Source organism: Falco punctatus (assembly GCF_963210335.1).
Source record: "Falco punctatus genome assembly, chromosome: 5".
In the NCBI taxonomy this organism is placed as follows: Eukaryota; Metazoa; Chordata; class Aves; order Falconiformes; family Falconidae; genus Falco; species Falco punctatus.
The window spans coordinates 53775446-53795546 of NC_137584.1; the positions used below are offsets into that span (position 1 = coordinate 53775446).

The following is a 20101-nucleotide window of genomic DNA, read 5'->3' on the forward strand; positions in this document are numbered from 1 at the left end:
TCTTGTCCTTGAAGGTTTTTTTTTCAGGCTGTCTCAATTCACAGTACATATCAGTGAGGTCTGTTGCCTCATCTGCCTGTTTAGGAGAATCTGTTGTAGCTGAGCTCTTGATAACTTCCGAATTGTGCACGTTCCTAGTTGAAGAACTTCTTTTGTGAGCCAGGTACAAGCTAAAATTGAGGTGGTATTTATCTCCTTTAAGGACTCTGAGTCGTCCTGTTGAAACTTTTCATTTTGGAAACATATTCAGAACTTGTATTTTGAACTATATGTTGATTAGTTAATGGTAGCTTTTCACCTTTTGTGTCCACAAGTTCAATTTGCTTCAGATTTGGCTGCTTATCTATAAAAAGCAGAACCAACAGAAGAAAGGTAATTGTGCTACTGTTGTTCGGAAAATCAGGAGTGTAGTGCCCTATTAATACACGTATATAGTATGCCACATCACGTGTACCTTGATAACAGTACTTTATTGGAAAGTTGTTTTCCTTTTGCTAAAAAGCATAAAGGACACTTCCATCCTTTTTTGTCTACTCATGTGTAAAGGATCTTCAGCAACTGAAATTGTGGTTTGAATTAAGAATCTTCCTGCAAATCAGCTTTTCTTACCAAAACAAATAATTTTCAGGGTAAGTTCCAGGAATCCTGCAAAGATAACAAGGTGTGTCAAGGGTTGTGTGTATCACTTGTTCTTGAGTTAATAATTTGGCTCATGGAAATGTGCAGAAGCCATCTAGGAAGATTTAACAGCTCTGTGCTTTTATGTGAACAAGGCTGTTAAGGCATATGCTTTGAGAGTTCCAAACTTTGAGAGTGTTACTAGACAGTTTTCTGTGTTTTGTACAGTTGTTTGGTCCTTTTGAAGAAGCAAATGTTTTTGTACCAGTTAGCAATTAAGTCAGTTTTAAAGAAACCTAGATGTCTTTCACAATGCATAATGTATAGAAATGTGTTGCTTTCATAATAAGCTATGAGGAAGAGTTTCTTGTCCTTGAATATTCAGAACTCAGTAATCCTTTTTATCTTACTGATGGGTATGAAAACTTAGCAGTTGCTGTTTTCTTGTGGGTTTTGGGTCATTGGAGATGCAGTATGAGCATAGTTAGTAGCGTTTTTAGCGAGTGCTGTTAGTCAAACCAGATAGGATGGATGGTGTAACTAAGCTTATATGTTAAAATACTACAGTTATCAGTTTGGCACTACCTGTGTGATTATGTGAAAAAAGCTCTTGTGTTGTACAGTAAGTACTTAGCCAAATTGTGTTTCATGATACTATAGAAAATATTTAGTCAAATGGTATTTGTTTATTCATTTTGAATTTAATTTTCATTAATGTGTTTGTTTACATCTTTAGACTTACTGTGCAAATATTCTTGTTTATAAAATCTCTGTACAATTAAGGCAAAAATTCACTGATTAGGGCTGTAACTTCTACTTGCCGCCTTGATGCTGAGAAAGTGTAAAGTCTTGCTTTATTCTAATACTAGTTGCAGTGATTTGTGTTGCTGGTTGAACCTTGGAGAGAAGTCTGTCCTCTCCAGGGTATCCAGAGTTCTGAAAATGTGGTCTTAGCCCAAAGCTGGGCACAGTCTCTCTTTATGAACCTGCCTGTCTTTTGTTTTCTGTCTTTTACCTCTCCTCAGATAAGGTGCCACTTTGTAAATTAAAGGGAGTATTGCCTCCTAATGGTGTTCTTTGCAAACAGTTTCCTTTCTATGCTTATTTTTTGCATAACCTCCACCTAAGACCCAAGGAAAAGTCCATCTAAAACAGATTGCTTTTCAGGTCTTTATCGAGTGAGAATTCAAGCTTTCTATTAGCGTCTCCTGTACTAGAAGGCAGCCCCCTTAATGGCCAATTCATCTTTTTTACTTTCTCCAAAGTAGCATAACATTTGGTATGTACATATTTGTATAACTAGTGTCACTTCTGCTACTGTGCTTGACTGGTGGCTAAAGGGTAAGAGCATAGGAATAGTGATACTTTCTAAAAAGCATTCTAAAAATCCACTGCCATAAAAGTAGTAGCAGGATGCTATTGCATTCCAGAAAACTTTGTGAACCTTGTAGGTGAAGGAAATCGAAAAATCAACATCAGTGAAAAATCAACATCAGTGAAATCTGTACCGAACTGGATCTGCAATGTGTTGCTTTAATGTTGGGCTTGACTTTTCAGTGCGTTTTCCGCTCTAATGGGTGATACCAATATTAGTCTCAAGTGCTGTGTTATATATTATTTACAAGGAAGTGTGTTCATATTTTGTTACCAAAGTAGCTACAGGCCATTATTTTATTTTCATATGCAGTTGGAAACAAATTAGAAAGGACTTACTTATTCATACATGTTCTGATCACTGATATGTAGAAAACTCTTCTTAGAATAGTTTGTTCATCATCTGAAAACCCAGAAGTGTGCATGCACAAAAACTCACATGTGGTAGGTTGGTTTCATCACACAAACATTGTCATGAAATATCTAACCAATCTAGTTTCAGAACTACAAAATGGAAAGTAAACTTGGGAATGTATTTTAGACATAGACCTGTATTTCTGAAAATTCAATAAATGTATCTGCTATGAATTTTTTTCTTACTCTTTTGATTTTAGACTATATTAAAATTCTTACAAAGCTTTCCTGATTTAGTGTCTACCAATGGTCCTGCATTTTTCAGGTTTAATAACATATGAATAGTTTGGCAATGTCATGGAATTTTCTGGTAATACATTCTTAAAATTAATATTCAGTACTGGCTGAAAGTGCTGATTTAATGGAGACGATAGGTTAGGTACAAACTAGTGACTATTCTGGTCATGGTAAAGACCTGAAATATCAAGCTGACGTATTTTTTCCAGCAGATTGCATATGATGTTGCTGATACTATTTTTCATTGAATGCAAATGTTAGAAGAAGCTACCTATGTTCTTCAAGCAGTTACAAATTTTTTTTTTTTACTATTTTTTTTTTTCTGGTCAAGACATTCTAAGGCTACTGGGTAATATAGAAAATCAGTGTTCATGCAGTAACTGACTGGTTTTTCTTAGCTGAGACAACTTTGCATTGCAAAAATGTTAATGGCTGATTTTGGAAAGTATTTGTGGTATACTAAACATAGTTTCTTACTTACAAGTTTCCATTTGTAGAGTAATAGGCTAATTTGGTTTAAGTAACTGTGGGTATCTAGCCATTGCTGAATTTCACTTGTGGGAGTAAATTACTGTTTTCCTTCCTTGATAATTTTCGTTCTTTGACTTTTATCCCTAGTTGAGTATGTTTTTTTGAAGACGTGAGTAGACCTCCTGAAGTCAGTAGATACTTGACTTCAAGAGTTACAGAGTTGAATTCTATGTAACTGTATTACATAGCAGTTAACTGTATTACTAAACAGAATTTACCTGTACTACGTATTTTTAGGAAACAGATAAGCATAACTGCTGCTTAAGAGCTCTGTTTCCTCTCATTCAGGGAGGGTAGGTTCATGCAGAAGCACAAATATTACCAAACCCAAAAGTGAAGGTTGCTACTTCAGTGCTGGTCATCCACAACTCTAAGAGACTGCAGTTTCTATGTTTCATGAAGTATTTTTTGATAGAGTAACACCACAAACTATATTTAATATAATACAAAATATGTTTTTTTTTAAATTTAATTTTGTTTGCTTGCTTTTAAATAGTTGTGGTGAGCTTAGCAAAACTAATAATGACTTTCTCAGGATATCTACAGCACTAGAATAAAAATACCTCTTATTAATACAAAGTATGCATCATAGTCTGCATTTGCCTTACATCTTTTTTTATCTGCTATATAGAACTTGTAAATAATATTGCCAATGTTACTTCAGAATGCTGATGATATATATGCAGGCTTATTGATGTTTGCTGTAGAGGTACTATTTACACTGTAGAAAGAAACAACTGGATGCTATAACCCCTGCTTGTTTTCAGTTGTATCTACAGCCATTATGATGTAATGTTAGAGGTTGTCATAAATTAACACATTCCTGATTAGCATGAATTCAATAAATGTTCTTTACTTCAAAAGAATGCTTGGGACATGTGCTACTACTTGCATTGTTTATGTATGGTACTGTAGAAACTTAACATTTGCAAGAAAAATGTAAGATGATGATTTGATAAGATTACTCAGAAATAATTAGGTGGGTGTGTAGGCTGCTAAATGTATTTGATTTTAATCTCTAATTAAAAAGTTGGATTTTTTAATTGTTTTTGTGATGCAATAGTTTTTACTTCATTATACCTTTTGTAAATAGGGGCCAAATTCTGCCTGTTCATTGTGCCTGAGTACAGGATAAATGTATTTGTGTGAAACAGTATTCTCTTAAAACACAGTGACAGACTATGCCCATAGTTCCTTGTGGAACATTATTCTAAGATTCAGAGCAAATACATGTTTGTGCCTTTGTACACCTTGAGCGAGGAATGAAAATAATGGCCAACATTGAATGAATAACTCTATGCATTCTTTTGGCTGATGGTAGATATAATTATGTTGTGGGATAATAGCACTGCCAGAAGCATAGTGGGGTTTTTTGTGTTAGTGCTGTCTGATTCTGAGGTCTCATGTATGAGGCTTGGTATTAGCTGCTGTTACAGTGAAGGTATCTTACTGTGGACCTACAGGTGTGAATTCAAGCCTTGCTCCATTCCACTGCTCTAGTGTTCACTTAGCTCTGCAGCAAGGGTGTACGTGGGTCATTTGGGCTGGAGAATTGGAGACAGCCAGATGCGGTAGCTAGGGACAACTGTACCAGTCCTTGGATAAGAAAGTTAGTATGTTTAAGCGTGATAGATCAGTTGTCTTTCTCAGTTTAGGAAAACTGTGACTGAATCACAGTTTGAGAAGCCAGAGTTTTCCTAATACCTGGAGTTGGGGCACCTACTGGAAAATTACATGCTGGTGTGAAAGAAGCAGCAGCGCTATGTGTGGAACTGCATGGTACTGAATTTCGTAACTCCCCAGAGTTACTTTTCTAGATAGCTTTTTAATACCAACATTTAGTAAACAATTGGTTAAAAAGGTAAATATTGTATACTCTTTTTATGGAAATCTTACTCTTCTGTGCAGACTTTTCTGTATAGAATAGTATTTTGAATTGCAATCACAGCCTGATCTATTGACATAAGTTCTTCATTTTGTTAGTTTACAAGTTTTCATTATATTAATGGGGATGGGGAAGGGAAACAAAGAAGTTACACTCTTTCACTTATCAGCACAGTTCTGTTTTGGCTTAATTGGGGGGTGGGGGTATTTTTGGCTTGGTTTGTCATTGCCATCTAGATCACTCGCTGCACTAACTGGAGGAGTGACATCTGGCAGCAGTAGAGCTAAGCCCTCTACTCCTTCCATCTGCTCCCTTCCTCTCATTTTTTAAAGTGTATATAGCATGAAAACAGCTTCCATATCCAACTGGTAAAATAAATTGACAGAAGTTTCTGTATATAACTTACAGAAATTAAGACAGTAAACAGAGAGGGATTTTATTTGTCGTGTACATTTTGTGTTTTGATTTAGGTTAACAAATTGGAATCCCACTTAGAAAATCAGAACAACATTGAGGAGATAGTTCAGTCTTTTCCAGTTGCTCTGATAGAAGAAAAAAGTGGAGAAAAGACAAGGAGAAGGCTGGTAACAGCATGGGCTCACCAGATGCTGAGTAGACCTTTATCAGTGCAGATTATATTGCAAGAGTCTTATGGGTGTTTGTGGAAGTCCTTTGCATTCAGTAGTGATGCCATCACAGCACTCTTGTATATACATTTAAACATAGCATGTGAGAACCATCTATTTTGAGAATATACATTTTAAGTGTCTTGCAAGATACAGGCTCTCAAGAGAACCATTTCCTTTGGTGGCGTATTAGTTGCAAAGAGAACCCTATTTTATAAAGAATGCTAAAAATACTCTGTTCCTTGTCTCACTTTGAACTGCTTTTGAATGTAGTTTTCTTGCTCTGCCTTCAGATAACTGTGTTCCAAAGTAGTTGTAAAGCTGTGATACAGATTAAACTTCACTGAAACAGTTTTCAGTACACATTGGTCCTATCCATTCTCCTGTTCGATTTGGAATTTGTTCAGAATCCTAGGTGCTATTTTAAGTTATGTAGAGCAGAATCTGAAGTGAATTTTTACCTGCAGCATTGGATATTAGTAACACATCTGTTTGGCTGGTAAAATAAAAAGATACACTTGTTTTAAGTGGATGCATCCATTCCTTTAATTTTATGTGAACTGCATCTGAAAATGTTTGTGGTGGGTTTTGAAAGTATTTGTGATCCAGTGTTTAAGTAAAGGAAAACAGGTTCTTACCCAGTATATAAACAATCTTTTTAATGAATTCTGTTTGATCTCTTAAAGCATAATTGTTATAAGGAGAAAGCCTTTGAGAAAAGATTAATATATCATTATAAAATTATCTTCTTTCTTTTATATTATAGCTAGCTTGAAAAATAAAATTGCAGAAAGAATTGAGTAATACTGCTCTGAAAGCTTTTAATTTAAAAAAAAACTCAAAACTTTCCTTTGAAGCCTAAAGAGGAGATTATACTGCGTACTAAAAGTTCTTTTGGTCTCAAAGGTCATACTTTTTAATAAGTGACTGTGCTGAAAACAATTCTGTTTACAGGAACAGTTTTAGAGCCACAGAAGATGAGTAGGAAAAGCACTGAGCTCCTATACACATATTCATTTATCAGTTGACTTTTTTCCCCAGTGTTTGTTGTTTGTTTGGGTGTATTTTAACTATGCCCAGTTCCAAGAGGCCACAATATGAATTATAAGAAGAATGTCTGCAATAAGAAATAGCATTTCCTAGAGGCATAGTTTATTTTCATATATTTCAGGATTTGTTTGTGGGGGTTTTAGACATCAATAATTAGTGTAAACTTAAAGTAAAACTCAATTAAAAATAGAATAATGTGGAACTGGAATAAGTAAGATTTAATTTTCCTTTCTGCTTGCTTTAGAGGGGTTCATCACAGAAATGTCTGAATATGAACTTCTTGCAATTTTCTTAGTTATGTATTTGTTTGTTTGGTGTTCTGTGATTTTTCTGAGGATTTTCCAGGATGAACTTTTGGATTATTTCATTAACTGTAGATTCTGTGAGACTGGAATCCTTGGGAGAGTTAGAAAGCACAAATACATTTATTAATTAAAGAATTATATTGTCAAAAATTGTCAAAGAATTAATTTGTCAAAAAATGTCAAAATAAATTGTCAATTTCATGAAGGGAGAAAAAGCCTTCTTTGAAGATTTAAACATAAATTCTTTAAGAAATGTTTTCTCAGCCTCTATTAAAAGAAGAATTTTTCATATAAACATTTAATATTAGGTCATCGTGGACGCTCCAGCAGGGTATTAGTGGAATTATGCGACTCCCTACAAGGACTTCTTTCCCTTTTCTGTATCTTTTGCTGTTAATTTTAAAAAATATAATAGTTAAGATGCTGCTATTTAAAAGGAAGTGTTCTTAAGTGCTATTTTGGAGCATTGTTGCTGCTGTTGTATAAATTTCTGTATAAGTCTAATCTGCTTGGAAGTGAACTCATCTACTTCCTGTGTATTTCAGCGCCACTATTTAGAGTTTGATCAGATCGCACTAACGTGCTTATCTGAAGCAGGGGGCAGTTTTTCAGTGAAAGCATGCAACAAAACTGGGAACTTGGTATTACAAACATATTTTGGACAGGAGGACAACTACTTGGTTTCTGTCTTTAGTTGCTGTTCTACTGACAGAGAATATATTGCCAGAATTGACCCAGAAAGGATAGACTTTCAGTTCACTGCTCAAATTGTACAGGAAAATAATACAGTTTCAGACTCTCTCTCAAGGCAGGCAGCTACACTTGTTTTCAAAAGATACTAGTTCTGTGGTAGGCATTTACCTAAAGTCAGCACATGCATGGGCTCCCAAGATAATTGTAGCTAGAGGATTATGTGGACCATAAAGAAGAGCTCTCCTGCTGTTAAATTGTGTCAATGTGAAAATTCTTGATTATTTGACAAAAAAGCGATAGCATCTATCATTTTGAGACCATCTAACATGGCATTTAGACATTAGCAGTAGGTTCTTCTAGAAATAATGTATTCTTTTCATGTAAAATTCCATATAAAGGAGACCGCTGAATAATCAATGCAGAGTAATAGGAAATACAGTAATCCAAATGTTAATGCTTTCATAGAGAAGGTAAACTCAGGACATAGAGGGTTTTGAAGGTGAAGACAGCAAATGCTGTTAAGAAGGTTGTTAGAGAGTTAAGGTAAACTCTGTAAATCAATAAAAATGCTTCTCCATTAGTGATTTGGAAGCATCCTTGAGATAAGACAGTCTAGGTTAACCGGGGCATTCAGTGGGGTTTTCTTTTCAGGTTTGACCTTACAAGGGCTTTAATGACCTTTATTATATAAGTGCAGGCTAAGTGAGAGTCCTAACAGGTCACAGTGTCCTGTAAACTTCGGTTTTGGATCAAGTGGAAAATGCCCTTCTGCAATCTTGACCTCAATTTCAGTACCTCACTGCAGTAGTTGAAAAGTTTGCACAGCCTGTGTCAGAGATAACCAAAGCAAGCACTGCTGAAGCTGTTAGTCACACCTGCTCAGCGTTGTTTACATGCTTCATCAAGCATGGAACCACGTCAAGCCAATAGCGGTGTAAAATTGCTTTAAAAGTTTATTGCTTCATTTGAGAAAGAAGGGATAGATATTTCCTTGCTTACTGAATGGACCTTGTTTTGTGAATGAGGAAGATCTGAACAGTTTTTTGGTTTTTAATGCTGTGTTCTGAATGTAGGAGCTACTAAAAGAGTGCTTGATAACTGAAAACAACTAACAGTTAACTAAAGACTGGCTTAGGGTAACCAATAGGCATGATTAATATGAACAAATGGTATTGATTCTGTGGAGTACAGAATATTTGGACCCGTGGGCTGTGGTCTATTTGGTGTTTACCCCTCAAGTGAGGTAACAGGAATTTCCTGCGTGTTTTGGAAGAAGGCTCGAGTCATGGAAACCTCTCTCAAAACCATTGCCAGTTGCTAGAATTCAGTCCATTACACCTTGTATCTTTGAGTTACACATCTGTGTCTTTCCTATGCTTGCAGCAGAACAGGTCTACACTACCTTGTATTGAAGCTTAATTGGTGCTATCAGTCTAACAATAAAGTTATCATCTGACAAGCAGCTAAATTATAGACTGCACAGGAATACTCACATACATAAACATACAGTCCAGAAGTACTTGGAGGTAATACGTCTTTTCCATAGGAGAACAAGAAAAGTCAGTGATATTACTGACAGAAATACAGATTTTGTTTATTAAAATTAAAGTCTGAATATTTTTCCAAAAAAGCAATTGTTTTTATCATATATTTTATATGATTTCTGTCTTAGAATGGGTTTGTGTGAAGTGGCTAAAACACTAAAAGGCTCAAATTGAAAATCCTATGGTAGAATATTGAGCTGTCTAAAGAAATTTTTTTATCATGCAGACATTTTATTGGTTTTAAGTTTGGGGTATTTTTATCAAAGAAATTATATGATACTGTATGCAATAGTACATCCATATGTAGTATCATCTCTGTAGCAGCTTGTTTTGTAACTTGTTTTGTATGATTATGTACGTAACAGTATTAATAGGAGTAATATCCCCACTGACTTTTGGTGTCAGTGCTTAACAAATGTTTTAGCAAATAGCTTACTTGAAAAAAGGTAAGTCTACCATGTTTAACTATGGGTTGAATTCAGAAACTGTTTCTATTCTTGTCTCTTTCCTTTTCTGAAAAGAGATGAAGAGATGGAAAAATAATAAAAATTGAAGTAAAGCTTTGAAAATGAAGTATTTCCGAATTTGTACAAGCTTCTTTGAAATTAAGAATCACAAAATTGAAAAATCCATTATTGCTCTTAGGATTTCTCACAAGTACAAAATTATTCACATGTAGATCTGCAGAAGCATTGTTTAACTATGATTATTTGAGCTTGCAGCTTTTATTATATTTAGAAATATCTAAATATCTTAATGATTAAACATTTATTAATAAATCTCCTGTGAAAGTGAAAACCACTAGGCTTTACAAAGTATACTGTAGGTGGAGTTCTGCAAGCTTCCTTGTGGAGCTGTGCCAGTACATGGGAATCTGAACCCGAAAAGTCCTCTTTAGTCAGATACTGGACTCCTCAAGAGTAGGCATTTGGAGTAGCAAATGAAAATGAGTTTTCAGAACTTACTCTTTGAAAACAAAACTTGTTTCAGATGTAGTATCTCACAGAGAAAATCCAGTGAGCTTAACTCTGTGTTGTCTGGCATCTCTATACTTGAGAAACTGTTCTCCAATGAAGCAGTAGCATTTTTCACTGTCATATTCAACAATTTTCAGATTTTTTTGTATCTTTTCTTTTTAGGACTTTTTCTTAAGTATACAGCTGAGGAGACCAATAACAAAAAGATAAATCCATAGATGATGAAAGGATTTTCCTGAGCTTAGTAGTTAACATAATAGTTTAAAAAGAAAAGAATTTACAAGTACTTGTTCAAATGCACTGTGTAGAGAGTGAATAAAATAAACAGCAAGATGTGTTGTGATAGGAACTTAGATGATCAAAGGGAACTACTGAATAGGCATAGTTATTCTTTCAGATAAAATAAGGAAGGATCATTTCTGTTGGAAAACTTTGGATGCATTACTCAGAAATTCAATGAAGAGAAAAGCAATACAGCCTAGATAATAGTGTCAGCTTTGAGCACGAGGTGGCATGTGGACATAGCTTGAGCTATTTCTCCAAATCATTTGAATGGAAATATTGGATTAGTTAACCTTGTGTCAGGTCTGTTAGTTAAATAAACCCTCCAACTGTTCCTGACTGAAGGATGCATAGTTGTGACTGAAAGATGCTGCTGCTTTTCATTAGAATTTTGTCAAACATATCCTGCTAACATAATGATTTTAAAATAAAATGGTTTATTCGATGGAAAAGGATAACAAGCAGAAAATTCACAGCCTTTTCTTTTCACAGGGTGTTTCAGCCCAGTAGGAAATCCTCTTAGCCGAACACTATTGGGTAGACTACAGACGGTAAGGAATTCTGTCTTTGCATTTTTTTTTAAATTGATGTTTAACTATAAAATGTCATTATTCACAAGTTCTCACTGTAGAGAAAGGTGGTTGTGTTTTTTTTATCCTGTCTTTATTCACAAAAGAGGTATCTTCAAGCAAATTGTCTACATGGGCAAATAAGCTTTTGCTGCAGCCAGCTGGTAGCAAGATCAGATATCTGCAAATTAAAAGCTTTTTATTTTTTCATGATTTACTTTTTGTTGTTTAAAAATAAGCTAAAATCACAGTCCTGTTTTTCTGAGTACTGCTAAGAATACAGGCATTGATAAGTAGGGAGAGAAAGCTGGAACAGTAATTTGCAATCGAATCCCATTTGCAGCACCATGTTTTCATTGTTTACTCACACCTCACCTTTTTGTAACAAGTGAAATCACAGCTATCCTTTATTTAATTGCTTATCTGTTAAATATTGATTGGAAATGCCTAGTAATGACATTTGTTCCTTTCTTTATTTCTTTATTTTCTGAACGCTGTAATAAAAATCCAACAGAATCTGTAAATGCCGTTCATTCCAACTATGCACTTGATAAACCTGGATTAAGCACAGAGGTTTATGGGGAAACTAGTGATGGAAGAATGAGCAGTGCTTCTGAATATTGAACGTATGCGTGGCTCTAGAAAGCTGGGCCAGTTGTACTGGAGATTAATCCTCCTGCACCCAGGGACAGAATGCCATGATATAATAATCTGTCTTAATTGTATGCTAATTGTAATTTTTCAGAAAAATGTTAAATTGGGCATAAATTAACTTGGATCATTTATAGCTGTTTTAGAGTTTGGATTTGCAGTTTTCGGTTGGTTTAGGTTTGGGGTTTTTTGACCTACCTTATTTAATAGATTCTGATAATAGAGTTCTGGAAGGCTCATAAGATACATCAAGAAATTTTGAAAGTACAGGTTTACATTGCTGTTTTGTTAGTGGCTAAATGGTTCTTGTTTTCACATCTTCATTTTTTTTAGCCATCAATGTAAAATTTTCAGGGAAAAATATAAATTTTTCAGTTAGCATTTTAGTGTTCTCCATCACAGCAAGCTCAATAAACATTTACAGGATCAACTGTTTTGGAAAACACTAAATAGCACCTAATTTAGAGTATTTTGTTCTGAGAAGGTTAAATTAAGATTTTGAAGATTTTTGTTACTTTTTTGTTATAAATGCAGTAATATATATAAGTGCAGGTAAACATATCAAAAAAGAGGCATATTTAGAAATTATGAAATAGTTGAAGAGGTTCTGAATAATTTCAGGAACTGGAGTATTTCACATGCTTCTAAATTGATCTTTTTCCCTTTTTTTCCTTTCTTTCCTTTTTTATCCCTGTAGGCTTTACTGCAGCAGCTGTGTTTGCATTTCTGTTTTCTGTTTGTACATTACAAGTTTCAATAAAGTGCAGCCTGGCACAGTTTTGGGTTTTTTGCTCTAGGCAGCTTATAGATTCCCATGCTCATTAAATATTGAACGGCTGTAATCAAATAAGGATTGTAGTCATCTGAAGCCTAAGGAAGTAACTTTACAGTGTCTACAGACAGATTAATTAAGACCAAAGAAGAGTACATTATTCTTAGTAATAAATACTTTTAGAATCATTTTAATTTAGGTATTAATACTATCCTTGTACTTCTGTTTCCCATAGACTCAATTTGTACAGTTAGGTGTCCTGAGCTAGGACTGTGTTAACAATTAATTGGACCAGACAACAAGAACAGAAATATGACGGTGCTAACAATATTCAGTTATTTTATGCTAAGTCTGAGCTTATTCAGCATTTCATTTAAAAATTCAATTGTTGGGTAGAGAGGTTGCATGATATGCTTGAGGAGAGAGAGGATTAAGTAAATTTCTAACCCTTGGGTTCATAAAGAAAAATTAAAATAGTGGAGCAACTGTAAAAGCTCAGATTGATTCTGCAAAATTTTTAAGAGTTTTAAATATCTCACGTTTAAGCCTGTCATGTATTTTTTGAGCACTGTAAGTTCATTTCTTAGTTTGTCTCCTTAAAAAAACCAACCATCCAAACAACTAAATACCAATAAACAACACGACAACAAAAAAACCCTAGAAAGTGACAGTCTGAAAACCTAGGCTATAGCAGACTGAGGCACAGATTTACTGAATAGACAAGAGGAGCTTTAACACTCATTCCTTGTGTCTTTACTGGAGTATTTGCACATGTAACACTTGTGCTTCTCTTCCATTTTGGCAGATAGCAGGTACAGGGAGGTAGAGTGGAGAGAAGCAGTGGCACTGTGCAGCATCCAAGAACTAGATGTTTGTTGTTCTTCCTGTCGCTGAATCCGACACTGATGGGAAGAAGAGGGAGGGTGGCTTTGGCCTGGTATGCACAGTCATTGGGGTTCACACCAGTGTATGTAGTGTCTGCCTAAGGTTAATCTTGGAAAAGCTTATTTTCCAAGTTTAGTTAATTTTTCCAAGTTAATGACTGATTAGTAGTGGGAGTTAATCTGTATGTTTATTCTGTTACAATGAAGAATGTGTTTACATATAAGGAGGAAGCATATGAAACCACCAGTAGGCTTTATGGTTTTGCATATTTTTTTAAAACTTTGATTTTGTGGTATTTAAAATCTATTTGTTCAGTAGTTGAAATGCAATGCTGAATTTTTTACAGAAAAGGCAGTAATACTGTATCACTTGTTCTTACTTAGTGCAGCTTTTTCTAAGGGAATGAATGCTATCTAATGCCCAAATCCTGTGTGGCTGCATGAATAAAGAGCAAAACTCCATTACCACAATCACTGAAACTGTCCAATTAAAAAGATGCCGTAAACATTTTAATTAGTGCTTTACCAGAAATCAGTGCTACCTGATACAGCAACTTAGCAGTTTACTTTTACCTGCAATGCTGTCTTTTGTATTAGTGTCTTAAAACCATTTTTGTTTTTGTGTTAGAAATGTCAAGGCTATGTAAGTGGGTTAGTCATAGATAACCAGTATAATACTCCATGGTTTAGAACTCTGCATCAGCTGCTAGATCTATTTATCATCTTCTGGGAATGTTTCTTACCCTGAAAGCTCCTAACAGCTTTCTTCAGCCAAAATCAGTGTGACACAGTGGCCTTTTTCAGCAAGCATTTTGTTCCTGTTTCTCGCAGATGGCCTGCCTCCCAAAAAGACCAACTCCTCAGAACGTAACTATAGCCCCACATCTATTCTGATGCAAGAAAAAGATTAACTAGTTTCCATTTTGCATTTCAAAAAAGGAGACGTTAATATTGCATTAAGAATGATGTATTCATACACTTCAGTATGTCTGTTGCTTTTTTTGGAATCCTGAAAATGTGGCTTAATCTTGGACACAACATAAAAAAAGACAAAAGGTGTTTCTAAACTGAAAGGCCAGTAGTTACTTGCAGTCTAATTGGTAGTTGGTACTATTTGAGAAATGGTGTGGCATGCCAGAGGCAGCTCTGCTGCTTCGCAGTAGCTGTGTTTGTGGTAGTCAGCGGTGGCAATTCCCCTGTCCTGCTGGAGGTAGTGTGTGTGTGTGCAGCCTGTGACATGCTTGGAGTATCTCTGAGATGAAACTCCTTTGGATTGTTGCTGCCTGAAAAGTTTTAACACAGTGTCTGAGAACATTCAACATAGTCTCATGATGACTCATGGAATTTAGCTTGTTATTTCCAAACAGTTCCTTCTCTCCAAGCTCTTCTTACATTGAGTGTTTGAGAGCACATAAATGCTTTATTAAAAAGAGAGACAGATTGAGACACAATAATGGGGCAATATGAGTACCTGAACTAGATACCTAAATAATACTGCTAATAATTCTGATGAATCATATTTGGGCAACAGGAGGCACTCCCATCCCACAGGCTAAGCACGTTGCCTGCATAGTTCTCTTAACCTTGAGAATGGAAAATGAGAATTAGCTGAAACCTGTAAGGCAGTATGAACTACCAGTAGACCATTGAACAAGCCACATACTCTGAGCTGCAGCTTCACCGGTCTTTGTTCAAAATTTGTTTATCAAATCAGGCAGTTACACTTCCCCCTCCCTGTGTACATACATAATTATTCAGAACTCTTTAGGTGGTAGGCTTAGATGTTCTGGTAGATGATAAGAACCGAGTGCAACTGTTTGCTTTTGTACTGTGTTCATCTTTATGTACCTGCATGTGTCTGTAACTACTGCGGCAATATCAACACAGTCTTGAGACTTGGATAGAATCTTTGTGTTCAAGATAGTCAGCGGTTTCTTTCCCATATGGGATAAGCCTAGCTCAGTCAGGAAGACAATTTGAGGACAAGAATCTCTGTTCTAGAGAATGCCATTTATTCTGCTGAGGGTTGCAGCAATGATGTTCCTTGGATCATCCTAATAAAGTAAAAACCCAGAAAATAAAAGGAGCAGTACATTTTAGATATATGTTTTAAAAAAGCAAGAGATGAGAAGGAAGTTCATGCGAAAGGCAGTTAAAGGAAGGGCTGTAAAACAGGAAAATGGTGAAGTATGTTGGATATAAATTCTCAAATTTAAATGTAGTTTATAAAGTGGTACCATCTGTTACAGGTGGAAATGTTTACTTCACAAAGCTCACATTTGGTGGTTCTCCTCTAAAATATTTTAATTGCTGTGTAATATTTGTATTCTGTATTGTAGTTTGCATCCTTTCACACATACAAAATCTCGGGGAAACTGGTTTCCCCTTTGTAAAAATAGGCCATTGAAAAATAATTGAGTAACACCAGCAAAGGACTTCCATCGCTTCCTTTGTTCTGTTGTGCTGTTTGTCTGCTATTTCCATAATTTTTCTCTTTTAAATCTTTATCCAACTGAAGAATTCTACTGATTGACAGAAATCAAGTTTTGTAGGTGTAAGGCCATCCTAATGGTTGCATTAGAAACCTGCTATTCCTTTGACTTCATTGGAAGTCTGAAGAGTAAGTGGTAAAGATAGAACGATTAGAATTAAATGGGAAGTATTGGTTATTCAGGCCAACCTGAAATTCTCCATTATATGAAAGTGACAACTTTGGCATACTGGTTCAGAGGTAAAATTCACTGCAACAACTTCTCAAACATCTACCTGTAGTGTTTGCAATGCAAACAGACTTAAACAGCATAGTCATCAATCCTCTGTCTTCCCCCATGTGATCTTTAGTATAGTGTACATATGTGAAAAACTTAACATCTTTTTCAAAAGATCTACATAGCTGATATTAGTCAGTGTAGCTTAACATCACTTCTGCTTTTTCATGTTTAAAAAAGCATTTTATTACAGATAATTCTTATTCATTTACAGTAGACATGAAAATATGCATAAATGTAGTTTATCAAAGTACTTCATATTAAAGTTTTAAAATAATTTCTTCTTCTAGAGTGATGACTGCCTGACTGCACTGGGGGTGAGAGGAGGAAGGAGTTGTCCACTGGAGCAAGAAACAGTAAGTATTATGTAATTTTTACAGTATCTTCTATACCTGTTACATTGTATCTGAGCTTTTCAAAGCACACTGGTTTTTTTTAGAATGATCCCAAGGATTTCTTTTGCTACCCTAGATTTTGTAATTCTTACAGACGTGTTCATAACCAGCATATCCACATTATTGCCATTTTTGTATCACTCTTAAAAAATAATTTTGTCAAATTTTAATTAATATAGATACTTTTTTTGTTGTTGTTCTCTTGAACTTGGACCCAGACAGAACTTAACAAATGTTTGAATGTCACAACAGAAGAAATTCAATTGCTCTGGGCATAATTGTGAGTGTTCTACATTTTTCTTGAGTCCTGAGGTGCATTTCCCGTATCCCTTTATGGTCATTTTGTGATCATATGTCTCCAGAGAATATAATGGCAATTTCCACATTTCGTCTAAATTGTCAGGCTTGCTAAACCAGTTGTATTACAGGACATATTTGTATTTTATTTTTTTTTATTTCTGGGGGGACACACACAATGGGACTTGCTTGATTAGTTTGAGCTATTTGTTGGCAGTGTTTCCATGTTACTGAATTTTTGTAATTTTTTCCAAAACCCAGAACATTTACACCAGAATTGTCTTACAAAAGATACTGCAAAAAGAAATGTTTGTTGCTCTGCCTTTCACTGTTTTTCATGCTGCCAAGTAATTAGGGTTGTATTCCTTTCTTTTTTTTTTAAACCTTAAGTGACCTCATGATTTTCATCGTACTAAGGCAACCGTTGTCACTTACCTGAATTGAGCACTGTTAGAGCACCTCTTACTGGACATGACCATGCAAGCTTCCAGTTCTGTACTGTTTCTCCAAGATGCTCATCAGTGTGTTTTAGTTTGTTCTATTCTATGGCTCATATGTCTATATCATCAATATCAGCTGTAATTACTATATTAGCTTTCCTAATGCAGAGGGGAGCGTTATAATAAAAAATATTACATTGTTTAGCTTCTTTATGTAAGTGCAGGATTACTGAATGTATATTTAGATAAACTTCCCATCTACTGAGAACTGTGCTGATGCTAATTCTTTGATGCTGTCCACCTCACAAATTACCACATAGAATTTACAATGATAGAATCATTTCCATCTTTTCTCATTTGTAACTGATTTAATCTGTTTAATGGGTGACATGGAATTATGAAAATACAAGTGACAATGGCTATATATTTACACTTAGACCTCACAGGTGATAAAAAGCACTGTGCAGTTAATCAGTCTTAGGATTTAAATGCATGCCTGAGTAATAAAAAAGAAAGTTTTTTCTCCAAATCCCTATCTTTATAATAACTTTGCTGTCTTCTTCTATCCCTTATAACCTCCTATCACTCCTAACCATCCCCGTTTATGATCTCTTACAATTTCATAGAGGAATCAGAGGTGAAGATTATATGTAGGGAAGCAATGGTCTTTGCATAAAATAGGTCATAATTTTACTCTTCACTTATGAGGGAAGTGAGCAATTCCCTTATTCTTTCAGTTCACTTGTTTTCTTTTCAGTCTTTTCTGCTCTGAATTCATCAGGACAGATTTTTTGTTCACAGAGCATGGGAAATAAATAAGAATTATACTTGATATTTTCATATTTGGGGTAGAAAGCAGGCTTCTGGTAATGTATTCTATGTAGTATGCATGGTGTTGACCACTGTTAGTACTCTTCCCCAGAAAAGTATAGAAGTATTTCACTGGCAAATCATTTTATTATGTGAAATGGAATATAAATTTATTTTTGGCAGATATTTATAAAGTTGTATATGCAAGCCCTTATTTGTAAAGGAAAAAGAAAAAGAAAAAGTGGGGCGATCAGAGCAAAACTTGCAATGATATTTTGTACTAAATTTTTCCATCAGTGAAACTGTCGTACTGTGGAAGTATTTATTCGAACACATATGCTTCATGAGCACACGGAATGGGATCTGAAGGTGGTGTAACAGTTCTAAGAAAGTGAATGTCTGAAGTGTTTTTTTTTTTCTTTTTGCTTCACAAGTAAATTGCTTATAAAACTAACAGCTGCTGTTTTGAAGCTAATCTTAGTGAATTGAATGTTCTTAACCATTTCTACAATCCCACAGTCCTTTATCTTGCCTCTCCTGCTGCTTTCCCACCACCCTTGATCCCATTAGCAAAACTTGAGACAGCCTCAGCTTTTACCAAAGTGCAGCTTTGGTTTCAGCTGCTTTTCTGCAAGAGGAAGTGAATGTTACGCTTTCTTCTCTGTGGCATGGTTGTGATAAAGCTGTGGTGCTCTTATCTCTCTTTTAGGTAGTGGCTCTTTATGACTACACAGCGCATCGATCAGATGAGCTAACCATCCATCGCAGTGACATTATCCAAGTGTTATACAAAGATAATGATAACTGGTGGTTTGGCAGCCTAGCAAATGGACAGCAAGGCTATTTTCCAGCTAATTATGTGGCTGGTGAAAGTAAGTTTACTGCTATCTTCCTGGTATACCGGTGTGGGTTTAACTGATGGTCCAAGATGTTACCATGCTGTACTGCTTATTGTTCTGAAGATATGAATATATGTAGCACACAGATGGCATAATGATGACTTAGCGTGATGCAGGAATTGTATAAAGTTAGCTAACCACTTAGCAAGTTGACATACCTGACTTAGGAAGGCATTGGCACTTAGTTAAACATTCCATCTTATATAGTGCTGGCTTAATTATCACTCAAATGGATTGATTCCTTGTCTTTTCTTGGAAATAGCCACCTGGTTCATGCCCTACCTTGGCAATGTTTTAGGATACATCAAAGCATTTCACAGACATCTTACATTTTTCTTAGGCAATCTGTTAGATCTAAGCAGTTACATTTGTAAAAACTCTTGATTTTCCCCCTACTCTAATGGAGAATGCTCAGTTCCCAAATAACTGAATTTCAGTATGAAGTTTTAAAAAACAGTAATGGTTAAATCTCATATCTGAGCACTGAACTTGCTACCAGGTCCCTGTTGTTAAAAACATTTTGATTAAACTACTACAGACAAACCTAAATGAATCTGAACAAATAATATAAGAATCATCCTACTGAGTCAACTGATGTAAAGATGCTTAGTGTCCTGACTGTTGTTGGTATTCAGCTTACGGACATAGTCTGTGGTTGCATGCTACGAAAAATTCATTTGCCTTCCTAAACTATCAAACTATCAGTTATACTGGTGTTTAGAAATCTCTTAACTCAACATTTCTCAAGATCTTTTCCTCCATTTTCTAGTTCCTCCCTCTGTCCTTCAAGTGAAGTCTAGTATTTATGCCTCTTCCCTAAAAAACACTCAGGCATAACACTGCTGACTTGATGATGGTAATTAAAGTTAGCTTAACTACTGTCTTTCCCCTTTGTCCTCCCCTTGCACATCTTATGCATTTTCTTCTTCCTTACTTTCTTGCAAAATAAACAAGAGATCAGTCTGTAGGAAGATTCTTCAGTGATGGCCTGTTCTTAAAAACACAGAAGAAAATTTTTGAAGCAGTGGTCCAACTGTGCAAAAAACCTCTGGTATATAATTCTTTATTTCAGTTGATGAC

The 20101-nt window shown here is 35.3% G+C and overlaps 1 protein-coding gene across 2 annotated transcripts in view; it reads left to right on the forward strand.

Annotated features, from left to right (window-relative positions):
- The window catches only part of AHI1 (Abelson helper integration site 1), a 104025-nt gene that overhangs the window by 67491 nt on the left and 16433 nt on the right, over positions 1–20101 (forward strand). For both annotated transcript variants that reach the window (XM_080390105.1, XM_080390106.1), the window contains exons 20-22: positions 11029–11087; positions 16471–16536; positions 18832–18994. In XM_080390105.1, the coding sequence (XP_080246231.1) occupies positions 11029–11087; positions 16471–16536; positions 18832–18994 (288 nt within the window). The remainder of the gene's footprint in view (positions 1–11028; positions 11088–16470; positions 16537–18831; positions 18995–20101) is intronic.